Source organism: Primulina tabacum, chromosome 15 (assembly GCF_025594145.1).
Source record: "Primulina tabacum isolate GXHZ01 chromosome 15, ASM2559414v2, whole genome shotgun sequence".
Classification (NCBI taxonomy): Eukaryota; Viridiplantae; Streptophyta; class Magnoliopsida; order Lamiales; family Gesneriaceae; genus Primulina; species Primulina tabacum.
In genome coordinates, this window is record NC_134564.1 from 36,421,352 (window position 1) to 36,437,695 (window position 16,344).

The 16,344-nt window shown below is 34.4% G+C and overlaps 1 protein-coding gene and 1 pseudogene across 2 annotated transcripts; one reads left to right on the forward strand and one right to left on the reverse strand.

Annotated features, from left to right (window-relative positions):
* Window positions 1-1,240: 1,240 nt before the first annotated feature.
* Window positions 1,241-3,353, forward strand: LOC142525766 (uncharacterized). 2 transcript variants are annotated; one of them, XM_075630059.1, is made up of 2 exons: window positions 1,241-1,542; window positions 1,895-3,353. In XM_075630059.1, exon 2 carries the CDS (start codon window positions 1,903-1,905, stop codon window positions 2,917-2,919), a length of 1,017 nt encoding a protein of 338 aa, XP_075486174.1. In that variant the 5' UTR covers window positions 1,241-1,542; window positions 1,895-1,902; the 3' UTR covers window positions 2,920-3,353. The 2 variants fall into 2 exon arrangements, with proteins under 2 accessions (XP_075486174.1, XP_075486172.1); XM_075630057.1 differs by having other exon boundaries at window positions 1,898-3,353.
* Window positions 3,068-7,757, reverse strand: LOC142525767 (putative WD repeat-containing protein C2A9.03; annotated as a pseudogene).
* Window positions 7,758-16,344: the final 8,587 nt, after the last annotated feature.

A 16,344-nucleotide genomic window follows, 5' to 3' on the forward strand; every position in this document is an offset into this window, starting at 1 on the left:
AATCGAAGAAAGATGAATTTTACACTATTCTTCAAAATTTTATAGTTCTCCAATTTTTTAGTAGGTTTTCTGTGAGATGGTTTCATTGATATATATCCTAATACGGGTCGACCCAATCATTCCCAGAGTAAAAAACAATATTTTTTTCATGATTCAGGTCGGATTGGAGACATGTTTTACAAAATTGACCCACGAAACAGCTTCATATGAGTTTCTGTGACAATTTTATTTTTAACTTGAGTGAATTAACATCCATGAATAACGTAAATTGTTTGAATTTACATGTATGTCATTATTTTCGTTAAATAGTATTAATAAATACATGTTTTTTTTTTGTTTTTCAGTCATTGATAAATTTTAAAATCAATTAAAGAAAACTGAAATTTTATTTTGGAATAAGATTTACAATATTTTTTTTAAAAATAATTATATTTTTAATGAAATTTATAATAAACGACACAGTGTTAGCAATACGCACAAGAACTTCGATCCTAAGACTTCATCCATCTTAATACTACTCTCACTCGGACATACTTAACTCAACAAAATTAAATAACAATGAAAGATTAATATTTTAGTTCAAACATTTCTTGATTTTCAGGTCAAATGTTATATTTGTTACCCAAGACAAGACTTTTATTTCTTATAATTGTGATGTACCGTGCAAAGCCATATACAAAGCTAATTGCAAACATAATGAGAATTACACTGACTTGAGTGTCAATGGGCCAAATCGTAAAACTTTATGCATGACAGACCCAAATAATTATTTGGTGTCATGAGAGAACACTCAAAAGAATTGAAATGAGCTTAAATTGATTTTATCTGTAATAATTACTTTTATATACATCAAAGTGATACAAAATGATCATGAATAAGAACGAATTCAAATCCTTTTTATGTGAAACAAATTATTCTTACATCTATAATTACTTAAAATGATTTATAAGATTTTACTTATGTTTTTTAAATATTTTTTTTGCTCGAATTTTTTTTTTAAATATTACAATTATCTTCATGTTTTATGTCCTGTCAAATTTCTTTCGGTAAATTCTTGTAGAACTTGTAGCTAAATTTTCAATGACACGATTTATGTATAAATCTTTATAATTTCAAAATATATCATGAGAAATTTAGAAATTACGGTTGTTGTATGTTTCACGCGTGTAACGGACGTACATATATATATATATATGTATATATAAATGTGGAAGAGTAATTAAAAATAGTTTCTGTTCAAACTTTATTAGATGATTGAATCCAATTTGCAATTGGGTTGGTCTGAAAAGTCGAAATAATTTGGCGGAGTCAAACTTCGTGCTTTTAGCCCTTGACATGCCGCCACGCTCTTGATTGTTCACCTGTATTTTCGCTTCAAATTTGAAGGAGATTTTTTTCCCCTCAACTCTTCCCAGTTCTTGAATCTTGATCCTCAACTTTCAAGTTAACAAACCCACAAATAATGTTTGGAAATTCAGATTACCTTTGATTTTCAGAATCCCAATATTTTTTCTGCAGGATTTACGGCGCAGCTTTGATCAGGTATGGTCCGTATGGAGTTTATAATTCCCAGTCTTATTTTCTAATCATATCAGACATTTAACAGTTGTCGATCATCATTTAATGCTTGGATCGTATTTGCCACCACAATTGAATATGGGGAAATTTGGCATGTGTTTGGTGCCATCGAGCCCTGTGCTAAAAGCGAAAACGCTAAAAATAAAAATCTTGGAATCATGGGCTTATTCGTAGGGAAAAGTTGAATGGAAGCAGCCATTTAAAATAATTCCAGCACTGGAAAAGGTTTTAAGACACTATGAAATAAAGATTATACGGTATGATCTGATATTTCCAGTTGTGTTGCATTTCTAATTTTGTACCACAAATAATTGAGCAGACAGCATGGGTTGCGTATGCTCCAAAACGATTGCTCAATCTATGAGCATTAGAGAAGAGCTGAATCATGACTTCCAGAATACGAATTTAGCTTGGGGAGATATGTTTGCTTCAAACAATGGAAATGACCAGCTTTTTTCCATTCTCTGCTCAGCCAAAACCGGAACGAATGAACTCAGAACCAGCAGTTTCACTTTGCCATCGATTGATGATGATCTTGGGACCAAGTATTTTGTCAAAGCATTGGATTTGATCCCGGATATCGAAAGGACAACAGAGGTAAAATCAAGTCCAAATTTTGATGGAGAGCTTGAAAGTTATGGCAAGTTTACAAGATCGAAAAGCTGTCAAATGTTGAGGGAGAGAGAACTGTCCGATCTGAGTTTTGAAACTTCTGAAGAGCTCAATGAAAATAAGTTAGATTGGAGAGATAAGAACCTGAGAGGGTCCATAAGCTTTCACACTGTGGAGGAATATGATGCTTTACTAGAAAGAATTCATAAATCCAATACAGGAAACTCACAGTTTTTTGAAGATGTTCATTCATCCGACCAGTTTAAATCATTAGACGAAGATCAAAATGTCACTAACGTTCAAGCTGAAGAATTTCTGAAGAATGAAACTGGGATCGAAGAATTCAATGATCTGAATAAAGGAAGTTTCTGCACAGTGAAAGGAGAAAATACACCCGAGCCCGGTTGGAAAAGGAAAGCAGCAGCAAAAGGACTTAAATCACTTGATTTTTCAGTCATAGAGTTCCCTGCCATCACTAGACTGAGACAGTGGAAACAAGCAGAAGGGCAAGTCTACTCTCCTGGAACTTATGTAACCCCAAAGTTTGGAAGCTACAATGACATGAAAACTAAGAAAACAAGAGAAGAAGAGGACGGGGAAGACGCGGTATTTAGTCCAGAACTGTTGGCTGCCTTTGAAGATTGCGTGCAACAACTACAAATAGAAGAAGACAGCATTCTATGCCACATGGATGAATACATGCGGATAAATAACGTGAATGGTGAATAATCGAACATCCCAAAATAGTTAAACGGACTTTTATACAAGCTTCTGTATCATATTTATAGTGGTTGATGAATGATGCACACCTTATTTCCAAAAGCAAAGAGCATTATATCAGACAATTCGCTTTCGCAGTGGTAATGGATATAAACAATGAACATTAACATAAAATCCTCTCACTAATAACTTCAGAAAAGTGAAAATTACAGTTGAATTTGCCATATACACAACAATTGTAACGTTTTTCCGAGGAAATGAGAAGGATTTCATGTAATGCCGAATCAAATTGCATCACGGGCTTGTTCACTCACTTCTCGCACAAGTAGGCAATATTTGAACGCATGACCTGTTGGAGGGATAGAGGAGCAGACTAAGGGGGCTTCTGACCCTTGGTCTTGCAGAATTGAACAAGCTATGCCACCAGCCCTTCCACCAACACAGCATGCACGGACTCACAAAAGAAAACCGATTTATTCATATTAAAGCATCGAGATATGAGTAGTTTCTGCAACGGTTGTACTGAAGGAGGCTACCATAGGTACGTTCCCACACCCCAATGAATAGGCAATCTGTATCAGGACTGAAAGAGACTCCAGAGATCTCACCAAAGAAATCAATCTCCTGCTCTTTATCATATCCATTCTTCACGTCATACACATGAACAAAATCAGCTGGTTCAGCCATTGCCATAAACTGCCCGTCAGATGTAAACGGATGGAACGAATAGCACCAAGATTTCCCTTGAGTACAGCAACAGATGTAGACAGCATCCGCGCGTCCCATACACGGCAAGTTTAGTCTTGGTTCCCAGTGGCAAAGGTGTGCCCATTGGGATGCCATGCAGATGCAAAAGAGAAATCCAAGTGCCCTCGCATGTGTGCAATATCCTACAAACAAGAGGAGTCAACATTGCCCCCACAAAAAAAAAACCAAAAAAAAAAAAGTAAAGGAATAATTTGCCAACAATATTTTCTAAACCAGCAGCAATTTAGACCATAAATTCCACGTAGGACCTTCTCAATAATTGTTTTACCCGACCGACCCAACTTTTAGAAGGAAAATACTAACCTTTCCAGTTTGTGAATTCACCAGCATGCCATCGGGATTGTCCCCAACAATAGCAATTATTTTGGTATCTGGACTCAGAGAAGTATGCTGCAATAAACCAACAAAGAACTACCATTTCATATATGTTGTAGCGAAAGGAATCCAGCCACACAATGAGGAAGAAAAAACAAGCCAAAACTAGCAAATCAACTATATCTACCATAAAACTCCTCTATTTACCATCAAGAAATTAGGCAAGATCTGCATAGTTGATGCACCACAGCCATCTAGACCACTAAAGGTAGTAGAAAACTCAACGGTTCACTTGTATCTTCAAGTGAGCGACTTTATCATTAACTGTTGTGTAGTCTACCATCCATGGCGGGAAAAATATAATTAAGAACTTTGAACTCCCCAATCACAAATATACAGAGTTCAAGATAAGTTATAACAAGACATGTAAAGAATGGATGATTTCAATCATCTTGCCCCAGGTATACCCCTCATATTAGCTTCCTCTAACAAGGCTGAAGGAGTAACCACGAGGCTAGGGGCCCTAAGCCATGGAATATGACATAAATTGTACAGTAACAGAGGAGACAGTTACGCCAGCTCACGTTGCAGAAGCAGATCATACAATTAAGCAACAAAAATTGAGCTCTCATGGCCACATCGGAATAAAAAGGGGGAATGTTGTTAACTTAATAAGCATTTAAACACAATCAAAACTTACATTTACAGGCCATGGATAAGAGAAATGCTTAACAAGCTGAAATCTTTCCATGTCGAAATCTCGTACTCCGCAGTCATTATTGGAAGCAGTAAAATGAACAGCCCCACTGATAATTATCTACACACATTAGTTTGGCATAGAGATAGAAAGAACTGCCAATGCTGCAGTACACTACAATACACAATAGAATTTGCTTTGACATTAAAAAGTGAAAAAGGTTCACCTCCGACTGCCATAGATATCAATTGCATTTGTGATAGCATTATCGTCATAACGTCCTCATACAAAAGCTAACCCCAGGTCGATCTAGATACTACATCAATAACGAAATAGTCAGTCACTGTTTCAAAATAATATCCAGCTACAAAGAAGCAACATTGCAATTCCAAACATAGTTGCTATTTTGCACAGTAATGGAAAAGTCCAGATCATACACGACTACTGAGTGAAAAACATCACTTCTTCCTTTATAATGATTAATGAAATAAAGAAAAGAGACAATTAGCCGAAACAGAGCTTCGTGGGGGTTTCGACCATACTGCATGCTTACTTAATAAACAATTAGCTTCAATCAATGATATTATACCATTAATGAGGAAATGGTACATGACAAAAGTGATCTAGATCAATGCTATTTGCATTAATGCACCATATATCATCTGAAAAAATACATACCAAGTCAAATCTTACAACAATGAATGAGGAGAAAATTACCTTGCAAATAAGCTCCCCCTGGAATCCCCATGCAATCAACAAATCCTCACGGACTGCAAGGGTGCTTACTTGTGTATGAGTAAATCCTTCCAGAAAACTTCCATGATGTTTCTAAAAGAGAGATAAATAGGTTTAGCTGTCATAATTCCCAGGGGAAAAAAATAAAACATAAAGTGAAAAACAAACAAATCCAATCAGATTTACACACCTCACGAGGAGCCACATGACCAGAAACATCAAGAACTTCGGTCTTTTTGGAATTCAATGACGACCAGTGAATGATTGAGTAATGCGACATTAGGTAAACATCATGCTTTGAGGTCGACCAAACCAGGTTCCTCAACTGCAAAGGCAGACAAGACTCATAAAAATTTATAAGTTTACTCCATATTAACGATGAAGCAGCCAACAAGAACCAGAAGACGCAAAACTCCAAGGATCATTTGCAGGGGTTATGGACCTTGATTTTCAGTAATATAACATTCTTAGAGGGTATTATGAAATGAAAAGATAAAAAACATCATGATCATTCGTATCATTTGGCCTCATTTTAGTAATTCATAAAACTCTGGAGAATAATGGCCCCGAAAGGTTAATAACATTAACTATTCTTCCAGAATCTTCTCGCTTCAGATATTCAATATCTTAGCAGCATAAAATTATGACCTCAAACTCACCTAGCTCCAACAAATCCATAAGTACCCTTCTAGACCAATAAAAGAAGCACTTCTATTTCATCTTGCTTTAGGCATTCAGATGATCTATTCGGGTGCAATAATGCAAAGTTAAAGACAACGTAGACTATTATATTCACATATCAAAAACTTCGAAAGCCAGTCATCAGCAGGCAACAGGAGAAAAGCCCAGAGCAGAAAATATCATCTAACCTGAAAATGAAGAATAATCGATTTGACAGATCTTGTTTTCTGCCAGAACTCATAATACACTCCACCTTTTCTTGTTAATTTACATTCCTCACAAATCAAAAGCGAGATGTACACACTGGAAACCCACTGTCACTGCGACCATTTAAGAATGAGAATTACCTTTTCTGATCCCTCTCCAGATTGGGGTATATTTTCGTAATTCTTATACTGTTCTAGTCTAATTTGTCTATACTTCTCCCGAGATATGCTTAGCCTCTCCCATGGAATGCCTTGGATGTCCTTTCCCTTCCGCGCCTCAGCAGCAGAAGTGTCTGTAATCTTATTGTCCCGATTCCACATCTCAGTTAGTTTGTATCATCCGTACTCTGTGGAAAACGATAAAAGGAGACTTTTAAATCAACAACAAAATGTTAGTTTGCATGCTAGATTTGTGGCAGATTGAACTGACCAAGTTGTCGTATTCATCATCCTCTTCCTCCTCTGACTCCGAATCTCCCATTAGTCGACCAGCAAAATACATATCTTCTTCTACTTCACCCATCTCATAGTCACCAGCTGCGTAATCCATCTCTTCCTCTTGAAAGGACATCTCCAAGTATGGAACTTTGATAGCTAATTAGCTGCACCACATGCAATCGTAACATATTATAATGAATAAAAGAACTCAAATGTTGAAGAAAACCCTCGGACTTCAATGAAAACTAAGAATTTCTCATAATTTGAGAGTTTTTAATTACGTACCACAACTGTCCGAACAAGCAAGCCACTAATGAATTATTGAAAGAAAAGGGACTATGTGGATAAATGAATTTTATGATTAATCCCACTGTTTAGCGGTATTAAGAAATTCAAAATCTAAACAAGAGAATCCCAAAAAACCAACAACCATAAAATAAAAGCAATGACATAAGGAAATCTATGTCCGAGATGAAAAGAAAAGATCTTGGTAACCAAACAAAATTTACAGACTCAAAAGTTAATGAAATGGAAGAGCGATCAAGGGAAAAAAAAAAGGGAGTACTCTGCCCTCACTAACGAAACCCTAGGTACCGAAAAGCAACAAATTGACGAACGCGGAAGAACCTAACAAATCAACAACACAGAAAACGTAACTGCACGGGATTACATAAAAAAGGATGGCATAAAAAACAAAAATTCAATTCTAACCTGCAAATCCTCTTTATTTCCAACGATATATCAAATTGCCAAACGAGAATTACAACAAAAGAGTCTCCAGACTCCGATCCAAGAGCTTGGGTCCAAGTCTCTTCGCCTTCGATCAAATTCAGAGATGATGATCTATACAGCTCAATTCAGAACGCCAAAATCATGATATACGACACCGGGGAGTTTAATTTTTCTTTTTAATTGTTGATTTTGATTGCGGTTAAGAAATTAAATAATTAGGTTTTGATCTGTATTGTTTTGGATGTGGGGAATCTTCACCGCATTTTATATGGCTAAAAAACGAATTTAGGTAAATACAAGGTAATGTTGTGGAAAACAGGATAACGTCGAAGTATTTTCTATAATTAAATTTATTTTCATTTATTCCATATTTGTTGTGAAAAAGTAAAAATTTATGGTAAAAAGTAAAAATCTCAAACTCTCAAAATTTACCAAACTACACACTTTATAATATTTTTCTCTCTACTCAATTGTGATTTTCTTCACAAATGAGAGATCTATTTATAGGAAATCTTTACAAATAATCCAAAAATAAAATACATCATTACCTACATCATCACACACTAATTTTCAATATTTACAACTCTTATTTTCAACATTCAAATATTCAACATTCAAATATTCAATACTCACATTTTAAATATATTTTTCAACACTCCCCCTTGTGATGATGATCATAATGATTGTCTTCATTACGTGTTTTTATACTGCCTCGTTAAAACCCTTACTAGGAAAAACCCATTGGGATAAAAACCATAGTAAGGGAAAAAGAGTGCAGTCACGTAAACTCCCCATCATGTTGACACGAACAATTCTTCACAAATTTCGTAGATTGCGCATCCCAATATTATATATATGCTTTCTGAATATTGACGTAGGAAGCGCCTTTGTGAAGAGATCTGATGAATTTTCACTTGATTGAATGTGACGAACATCAATACATCTATTCTTCTCAAGCTCCTTAGGTGAATGCGAAGAACTTAGGAGGAATATGTTTAGTTCTGTCGCTTTTTATGTATCCTTCTTTCATTTGAGCAACACATGCAGCATTATCTTCATATAGTATCACAGGCTTCTCATCAGATGATAATCCGCATGAAATTTGGATATGTTGGGTCATTGATTTTAACCACACACATTCACGACTTGCTTCATGTAGTGCAATAATCTCGGCATGATTTGATGAAGTTGTTACGAGCGTTTGTTTCTGAGAACGCCAAGATATTGCAGTGCCTCCACGAGTAAATACATATCCAGTTTGGGAACGTGCCTTGTGTGGATCAGATAAGTATCCAGCATCAGCATAACCAATTATACTTGGATTAGCATCTTTTGAATACAAAAGTCCCAAGTCTGTCGTTCCTCGTAGATAACGGAATATATGTTTAATTCCGTTCCAGTGTCTCTTTGTTGGATATGTGCTAAATCTTGCCAACAGATTCACGGCAAAAGATATATCAGGCCTTGTACAATTTGTAAGGTACATAAGGGCACCGATGGCACTTAGATATGGTACTTCTGGACCAAGAATATCTTCATCATCTTCACATGGACGGAATGGAATCCTTTTCTATGTTTAATGATCTAACAACCATTGGAGTACTTAAAGGATTTGCTTTATCCATATTAAAACGTTTAAGGATCTTTTCTGTATAATTTGTCTGGTGAACAAACATTCCACATTCTTTTTGTTCAATTTGTAAACCCAGACAATACTTGGTTTTTCCAAGATCCTTCATTTCAAATTCTTCCTTCAAGTATGACACAACTTCTTGAATTTCTTTATTCGTTCCAATGATGTTTAAATCATCAACATATACAGCAATAATTACGCATCCGGATGTTGTTTTCTTAATGAAAACACAAGGGCATATTGAATTATTTACATATCCCTTTTTCATCAAGTGATCACTTAGTCGATTATACCACATTCGACCTGATTGCTTTAACCCATATAATGATCTTTGTAATTTCACAGAATAACATTCCCTGGGTTTTGAACTTTGTGCTTCAGGCATCTTAAATCCTTCAGGGATTTTCATATATATATTACTATCAAGTGATCCATATAAGTAAGCTGTAACAACATCCATAAGACGCATTTCTAAATTTTCAGATACCGCCAAGCTAATCAAATACCGAAACGTAATTGCATCCATCACAGGAGAATACGTTTCTTCATAATCAATTCCAGGCCTTTGAGAAAAACCTTGTGCAACAAGTCGAGCTTTATATCTTACTATTTCATTTTTCTCATTTCGCTTTCGAATAAAAACCCATTTGTATCCAACAGGTTTTACACCTTCAGGTGTAAGGACTATAGGTCCAAAAACATTACGTTTATTTAGCGAATTTAATTCAACCTGGATGGCATCTTTCCATTTTATCCAATCCTGCCGATTTTTACATTCACCAAAAGATTTTGGTTCATGATCTTCGTTATCATTTATGATGTCGATTGCCACATTATAAGAAAATATATCATCAATTTCATCTATATCTTTTCGGTTCCATATTTTTCCAGTATTAATATAATTGATAGAGATTTCATGATTCTCGTCAGTTTGTGGTTCTGACAGAACATTTTCATCATCATGTGTTTCTTCAGGAACACCATTCTCTATTTTGTGATCATCATGTGTTTCTTCAGAAACGTCATTCTTTATTTTGTGATCATCGTGTTTCTCTATGAATTTTCTTTTTCGAGGATTTTTATCCTTGGAACCGACTGGCCTTCCACGCTTCAGGCGTTTAATGACATCATGAGTATCTTCCATTTGTTTCTTTGGAATTTCAATTCGAGCAGGGGCATTTGCAGCATGTATATATGATTTAGTTACCCCTTTTGTGTCTGCAAATGCATCTGGTATTTGATTTGCTATTCTTTGCAAGTGTACAATTTGTTGTACATCTTTTTCACATTGTTTTGTTCTTGGATCCAGATGTAACAATGATGATACATACCATGTAATTTCTTTTTCGGTATGTTTCTGTTCTCCCCCTAACATTGGGAAGATTTCCTCATTAAAATGACAATCAGCAAAACGTGCTGTGAACACGTCGCCTGTCTGAGGTTCAATATATCGAATGATTGATGGACTATCATAACCGATATAAATTCCAACCTTTCTTTGAGGTCCCATTTTCTTTCGTTGCGGTGGTGCAATAGGCACATACACCATACATCCAAAAATTCTCAGATGAGAAATGTCTGGTTCTTTACCAAATGCAAGCTGCAATGGGGAGTATTTATGATATGCACTTGGTCTGATGCGAATTAATGAAGCAGCGTGTAAAATTGCATGTCCCCATATAGAAATAGGGAGCTTTGTTTTCATTATCATTGGTCTAGCAATCATTTGCAGACGTTTAATCAATGATTCAGCCAATCCATTCTGTGTATGTACATGAGCAACAGGATGCTCAACAATGATTCCCATAGACATACAATAATCATTGAAAGTTTGGGAAGTAAATTCACCAGCATTATCAAGTCTAATTTTCTTGATTGTATAATCGGGAAATTGATTCCTCAATTTTATTATTTGAGCAAGTAATCTTGCAAATGCAACATTTCGAGTTGATAATAAACATACATGTGACCATCTGCTGGAGGCATCAATCAATACCATAAAGTATCTGAATGGTCCACATGGTGGATGGATTGGTCCACAAATATCACCCTGAATACGTTCAAGAAACATTGGTGATTCAGTTTGGATTTTGACTGGTGATGGTCTTATAATAAGTTTTCCAAGAGAACATGCTTTACATTGAAACTTATTATTCTGAAAGATCTTCTGGTCTTTCAGTGGATGACCATGTGTATTTTCTATAATTCTTCGCATCATTGTTGAACCAGGATGTCCCAATCGATCATGCCAATTGGTTAATATCGAAGAATTATCACCTACCATGTTTGATTCAATGGGACTTATATGTGTATAATGCAATCCAGTAGGGAGCATTGGTAGTTTTTCAATCACATATTTCTTTCCTGATTTATATGTGATAAGACACATATATTTCTCATTCCCTTCATTCATTGTTTGAGTATCATACCCATGGGAATATATATCATTAAAACTCAACAAATTTCTTTTCGATTGTGGTGAATATAAAGTATCATTGATCAAAAATTTTGTACCATTAGGTAACAAAAATTGTGCTTTACCACATCCTTTAATCAAGTCTACAGGACCTGATATTGTATTCACCGTTGTTTTTGTTGGTTTTAGTTCCAAGAAATATCTTTTATCTCGGAGGATAGTGTGCGTTGTACCACTATCGGGTATGCAAACTTCAGCTTTGCTCATAGCATTTTCCATATTTGAACTTCAAAAAAATATGCAATGAAATAAATTACTTGCAATATATATTTAAATATAACACAAATCATAATTATACAATAAAACATTATTCTATGAATACATGAAAAATAGATTATTGTACATTTATATTCTACCATTATATTGTTCATTTTCAGAGAAATCGTTGAGAAAATCTGCAGCATCAATATTGTTCATTTCTATCCCACCAACATATTGATCATTTCCAGAGAAATCATTCATAAAATCACCAGCATCAAAATGAGTTGCATCACTCAAACGGTCACTGCGTTCAGTGAAGTTGGTCTCCTTTTCTTTCCCCTTTAATGATTCTTTATAAAGTTTACAAAGGTGCTCAGGGGCTCGATAAACTTTGGACCAATGTCCTGGAGTACCACATCTGTAACAAGAACTTTCATATCTTTTTGAGTGCTTCTCATTAACACTTGTATTCTCATGATGCCTTTTCTGTGGATGGTTTGGGACGTTCTTTTGAGATGAGTTATAAAAATAACTATCTCGATTATTTTCAAAACCACGGCCTTGACCACGACCACGGCCAATTCCACGTCCACGTCCACGTCCACGACCTCGACCTCGACCTCGACCAAAACCTTGTCTTTGAATTTGATTTTGGTTTCCAGGTTTAAATTCATTTTTATTTACAGCATTTACTTCTGGAAATGCTGTTGATCCAGTGGGTCGGGACTGATGATTTCTCATTAATAGCTCGTTGTTTTTTTTCCGCCACAAGAAGACAGGCGATGAGTTCAGAATATCTCGCGAATCCACGTACTCTATATTGTTGCTGTAGAGTAATATTTGATGCATGAAACGTGGAAAATGTTTTTTCAAGCATCTCAGATTCTGTGACCTCATAGTCCACAAAATTTTAATTGCGAGATTATTCTATACATCGCCGAATTGTAATCACTGACTTTTTTAAAGTCTTGGAATCTCAATGTATTCCATTCATCCCGGGCGGTCGGAAGTATAACTTCTCTTATATGTTCGAATCTTTCTTTTAATCCCTTCCACAAAGCCATGGGATTTTTTTCAGTCAGATATTCACATTTCAATCCATCGTCGAGATGTCGACGCAAAAATATCATGGCTCTTGCCTTTTCTTGTGACGTGCATATGCCATTTTCTTTAATGGTCTCGCTTAGACCCAATGACTCAAGATGCATTTCTACATCTAGAGTCCATGGCATATAATTCTTTCCCGTGATGTCGAGCGCAACAAATTCGAGCTTTGTTAAATTTGACATGGTGGTACTAAAAAAAATTACGATGCATTTTATTAGTTAATAATTATTGCAATACAAAGTAACGGATAAACAACAAGTACAAGTATTTGTAAAAATAAAGAAAACGCACGAGGAGGATATTCTCCGATAAATACAAGACTCGTGAGTATGACAACCAAAATAATTAAAAATATCATTGAGAAAGCCATCTTCTTTTTTCTTCGAAAAATTTGATGATGAATAATTTTTAGAGAAGAAGAGAAAGTTGGAGTGATGGAATGTGTTTGTGAGATCATATTTATAGGGCAAAAACTAGCCGTTTTTTACCATTTATGACCGTTGGGGTACATAAAAATAAATGTATGTATTTGTATAATTTTATGGTAATAATATGATATATATAATATTAGACATGTTTAAATAATTATGTAAATCATATCATAATATTATAATGAGTGTCATAATTTATTTTGTTTAAAAACCTTATAGGCTTTTATACTTGTCGTATCCCTTACCGGGAGTGTGGGATGTCGTCTTAACATCCTCCCAGGATTTATAACAAGTTTATGAAAAATTTATTTTTATTATTTCTAATAATAACATTATATTATATATTAAATATATACACAATAAATAAATAACAGTAAAATAAATATTATTACTTTTGTTACCTTTTTCTTCTGTTTGGAGCTTGGAAAAAATATGGAGGACTTTTAGAGCTTCGTGCTGATAACGTGTTGTGAAAAAGTAAAAATTTATGGTAAAAAGTAAAAATCTCAAACTCTCAAAATTTACCAAACTACACACTTTATAATATTTTTCTCTCTACTCAATTGTGATTTTCTTCACAAATGAGAGATCTATTTATAGGAAATCTTTACAAATAATCCAAAAATAAAATACATCATTACCTACATCATCACACACTAATTTTCAATATTTACAACTCTTATTTTCAACATTCAAATATTCAACATTCAAATATTCAATACTCACATTTTAAATATATTTTTCAACAATATTAACCACCTAAGTTCACATATTCATTTTGCCCCTGATATTATTTTCTAGAATTAAATTATACTTCACCTTTTGAACTCTGGTAAACTCAAACTCAACATTACCATATTTATTAGCTAAAAGTGAGAAGCACGAGTCAAATGCATCTTAAAAAGGGATTTTGTGTTGGTTTGCTTGAGCTAGAGGTTCGGTCCCTTCATGAATGAATTGGTTGAGTTTTTTTTTTAAAAAAAAAATGGGAACATGCAATCACAATAATTTTATGTTCAGTGTGTGAATACTACACACTAGACTAACACAATAATATGTGTATCACGTTAATCAGGTAAATTATACTAGACAAGTCATATGTGACAAATAGTGTGTAATATTTACACACTAGACTAATACAATAATTTATCAAACACGTTAATCAGGTAAACCACACTAGCCAAGTCATATGTGACAAGCTCGTCGGAAAAAATATTGATAGCGGAATCGAACTTCTGATTATTGATTAAGTTCTCACCTGCTTCACTAACTCAAACACTCTTTTAAAATGGTAGCAAAAGGCCTCGTTCATTATGCCGGTTGAGGCCTTCGATAATGGGAAAGGTATAATCGTTTAAACATGCTTATAACATAATCCAGTTGGACTAGAAAAATTATACACTACTACCAATTAATTAATCAACCCATTTTGAACAAACAAAACTGAACAGTAACTATATTAGACACCATTAATCAATACATAGCAAGCAAGCAAATCGGCTGTCATTGAGCCTAAAGACATCATTAAGTTTAATAAATATTTAACCTCTAAATTATTATTGAGTGGATTTCTTGGTCAATGAGACAAGTGCGAATGAGTTAAGCATTGGTAGACATGATATGCGGGAAACAAGACAGCTAATATTCCATTGTAGAGTTAGTACTGAGGAAGTAACATAAACACAAAATATGATAAAAATCAAGAAAAGTAGTTGGAATATGAGATAACCATTGAGGTATGAAAGTGTCGAGGGGAAGTTGGAATTCAATGGTTGAGTAAGCTCTTTAATATGATTCTAAATACTAGAAAAATACAAAAATCTTCGAGATATAGTATTGTAGTACTAATTTATAAGAATAAAGGAGATATACATAAGGAATTAAGCTTTTGAGCCCTATGTTGAAGCTATGAGAGCGAGTGATAGAATGAATACTTTGGAGTATCACTACTGTATCAGAGAACTTATTTGATTTTATATCAGGTAGGTTTACAATGGACCTTTTTTTTTCTTGATTAGACAGATGATATAGAAATATAGGGAACAACAGAAGAGCTTGCATACATTATTTATCGACTTAGAGAAAGCTTATAGTAGAGTGCCTAGAAAATTAATCTGACATTTATTTAAAAATAAGCATGTGCCTCAATGCTACATTGAGATCATTAAAGATATATATGAAGGTGTCATAACTAGTGTTAGGTATGCCGGAAAGATGTCATGTGAATTTCTAGCCATTACCTCTTTGCTTTGGTTATGGATGAACCAACGTGACATATTCAGGATGAGGTGTCTTGGTTTATGTTGTTTGCAGATGATATTATATTGATGACAAAACTAAAAAAAAGTGTAAATAAAAAATTAGATAGATAGCGTGAAGCTTTCGAGAGTAAATGTTTTAAAATTAGTCGATCAAAAATGAAATATTTAGCTCGTAACTTTGGTCATGAACCTAGACGAATGAGTATTCCAATTTAGATCGACGATATATAAGTCCCAGAGTGTGAAACTTTTTCGCTATTTAGGATCTATTATTCAAAATACTGGGGACATTAGAGGGGATATAAATCATATTATTAAAGCAAGGTGAATGAAATTGAGGGTGACATCAAGAGTCTTATGCTATAGAAAGATGTCTGCGAGATTGAAAGGAAAATGTTATAAAACTATTGTTCGATCAGCTATGCTTTATGGCTATTGGGAGCTGATTTATGGCTATTGGGTCATTACAGAACTACATATACATAAAATGACAGTAGCAAATATGTGTATGTTAAGATGAATGTATTGTAAAACATGCAAAAATAGAATTATAAATGAAATGATTATGAGTTATTTAGGCGTAGTCTTTAATTTGTTAGTTTAAAGTTTGGAACTTTTCCTACAGTGAACTCCATTTGAAGTTTATAAGTGAGAGAATTTTGAAGAAATGGCAATGGAAAAAATAAGGGGAAGACAAAAACTGTGTGTACAATGTGGGAGTTGGGATTTGTCTTTATACAGTATATCGTGCGG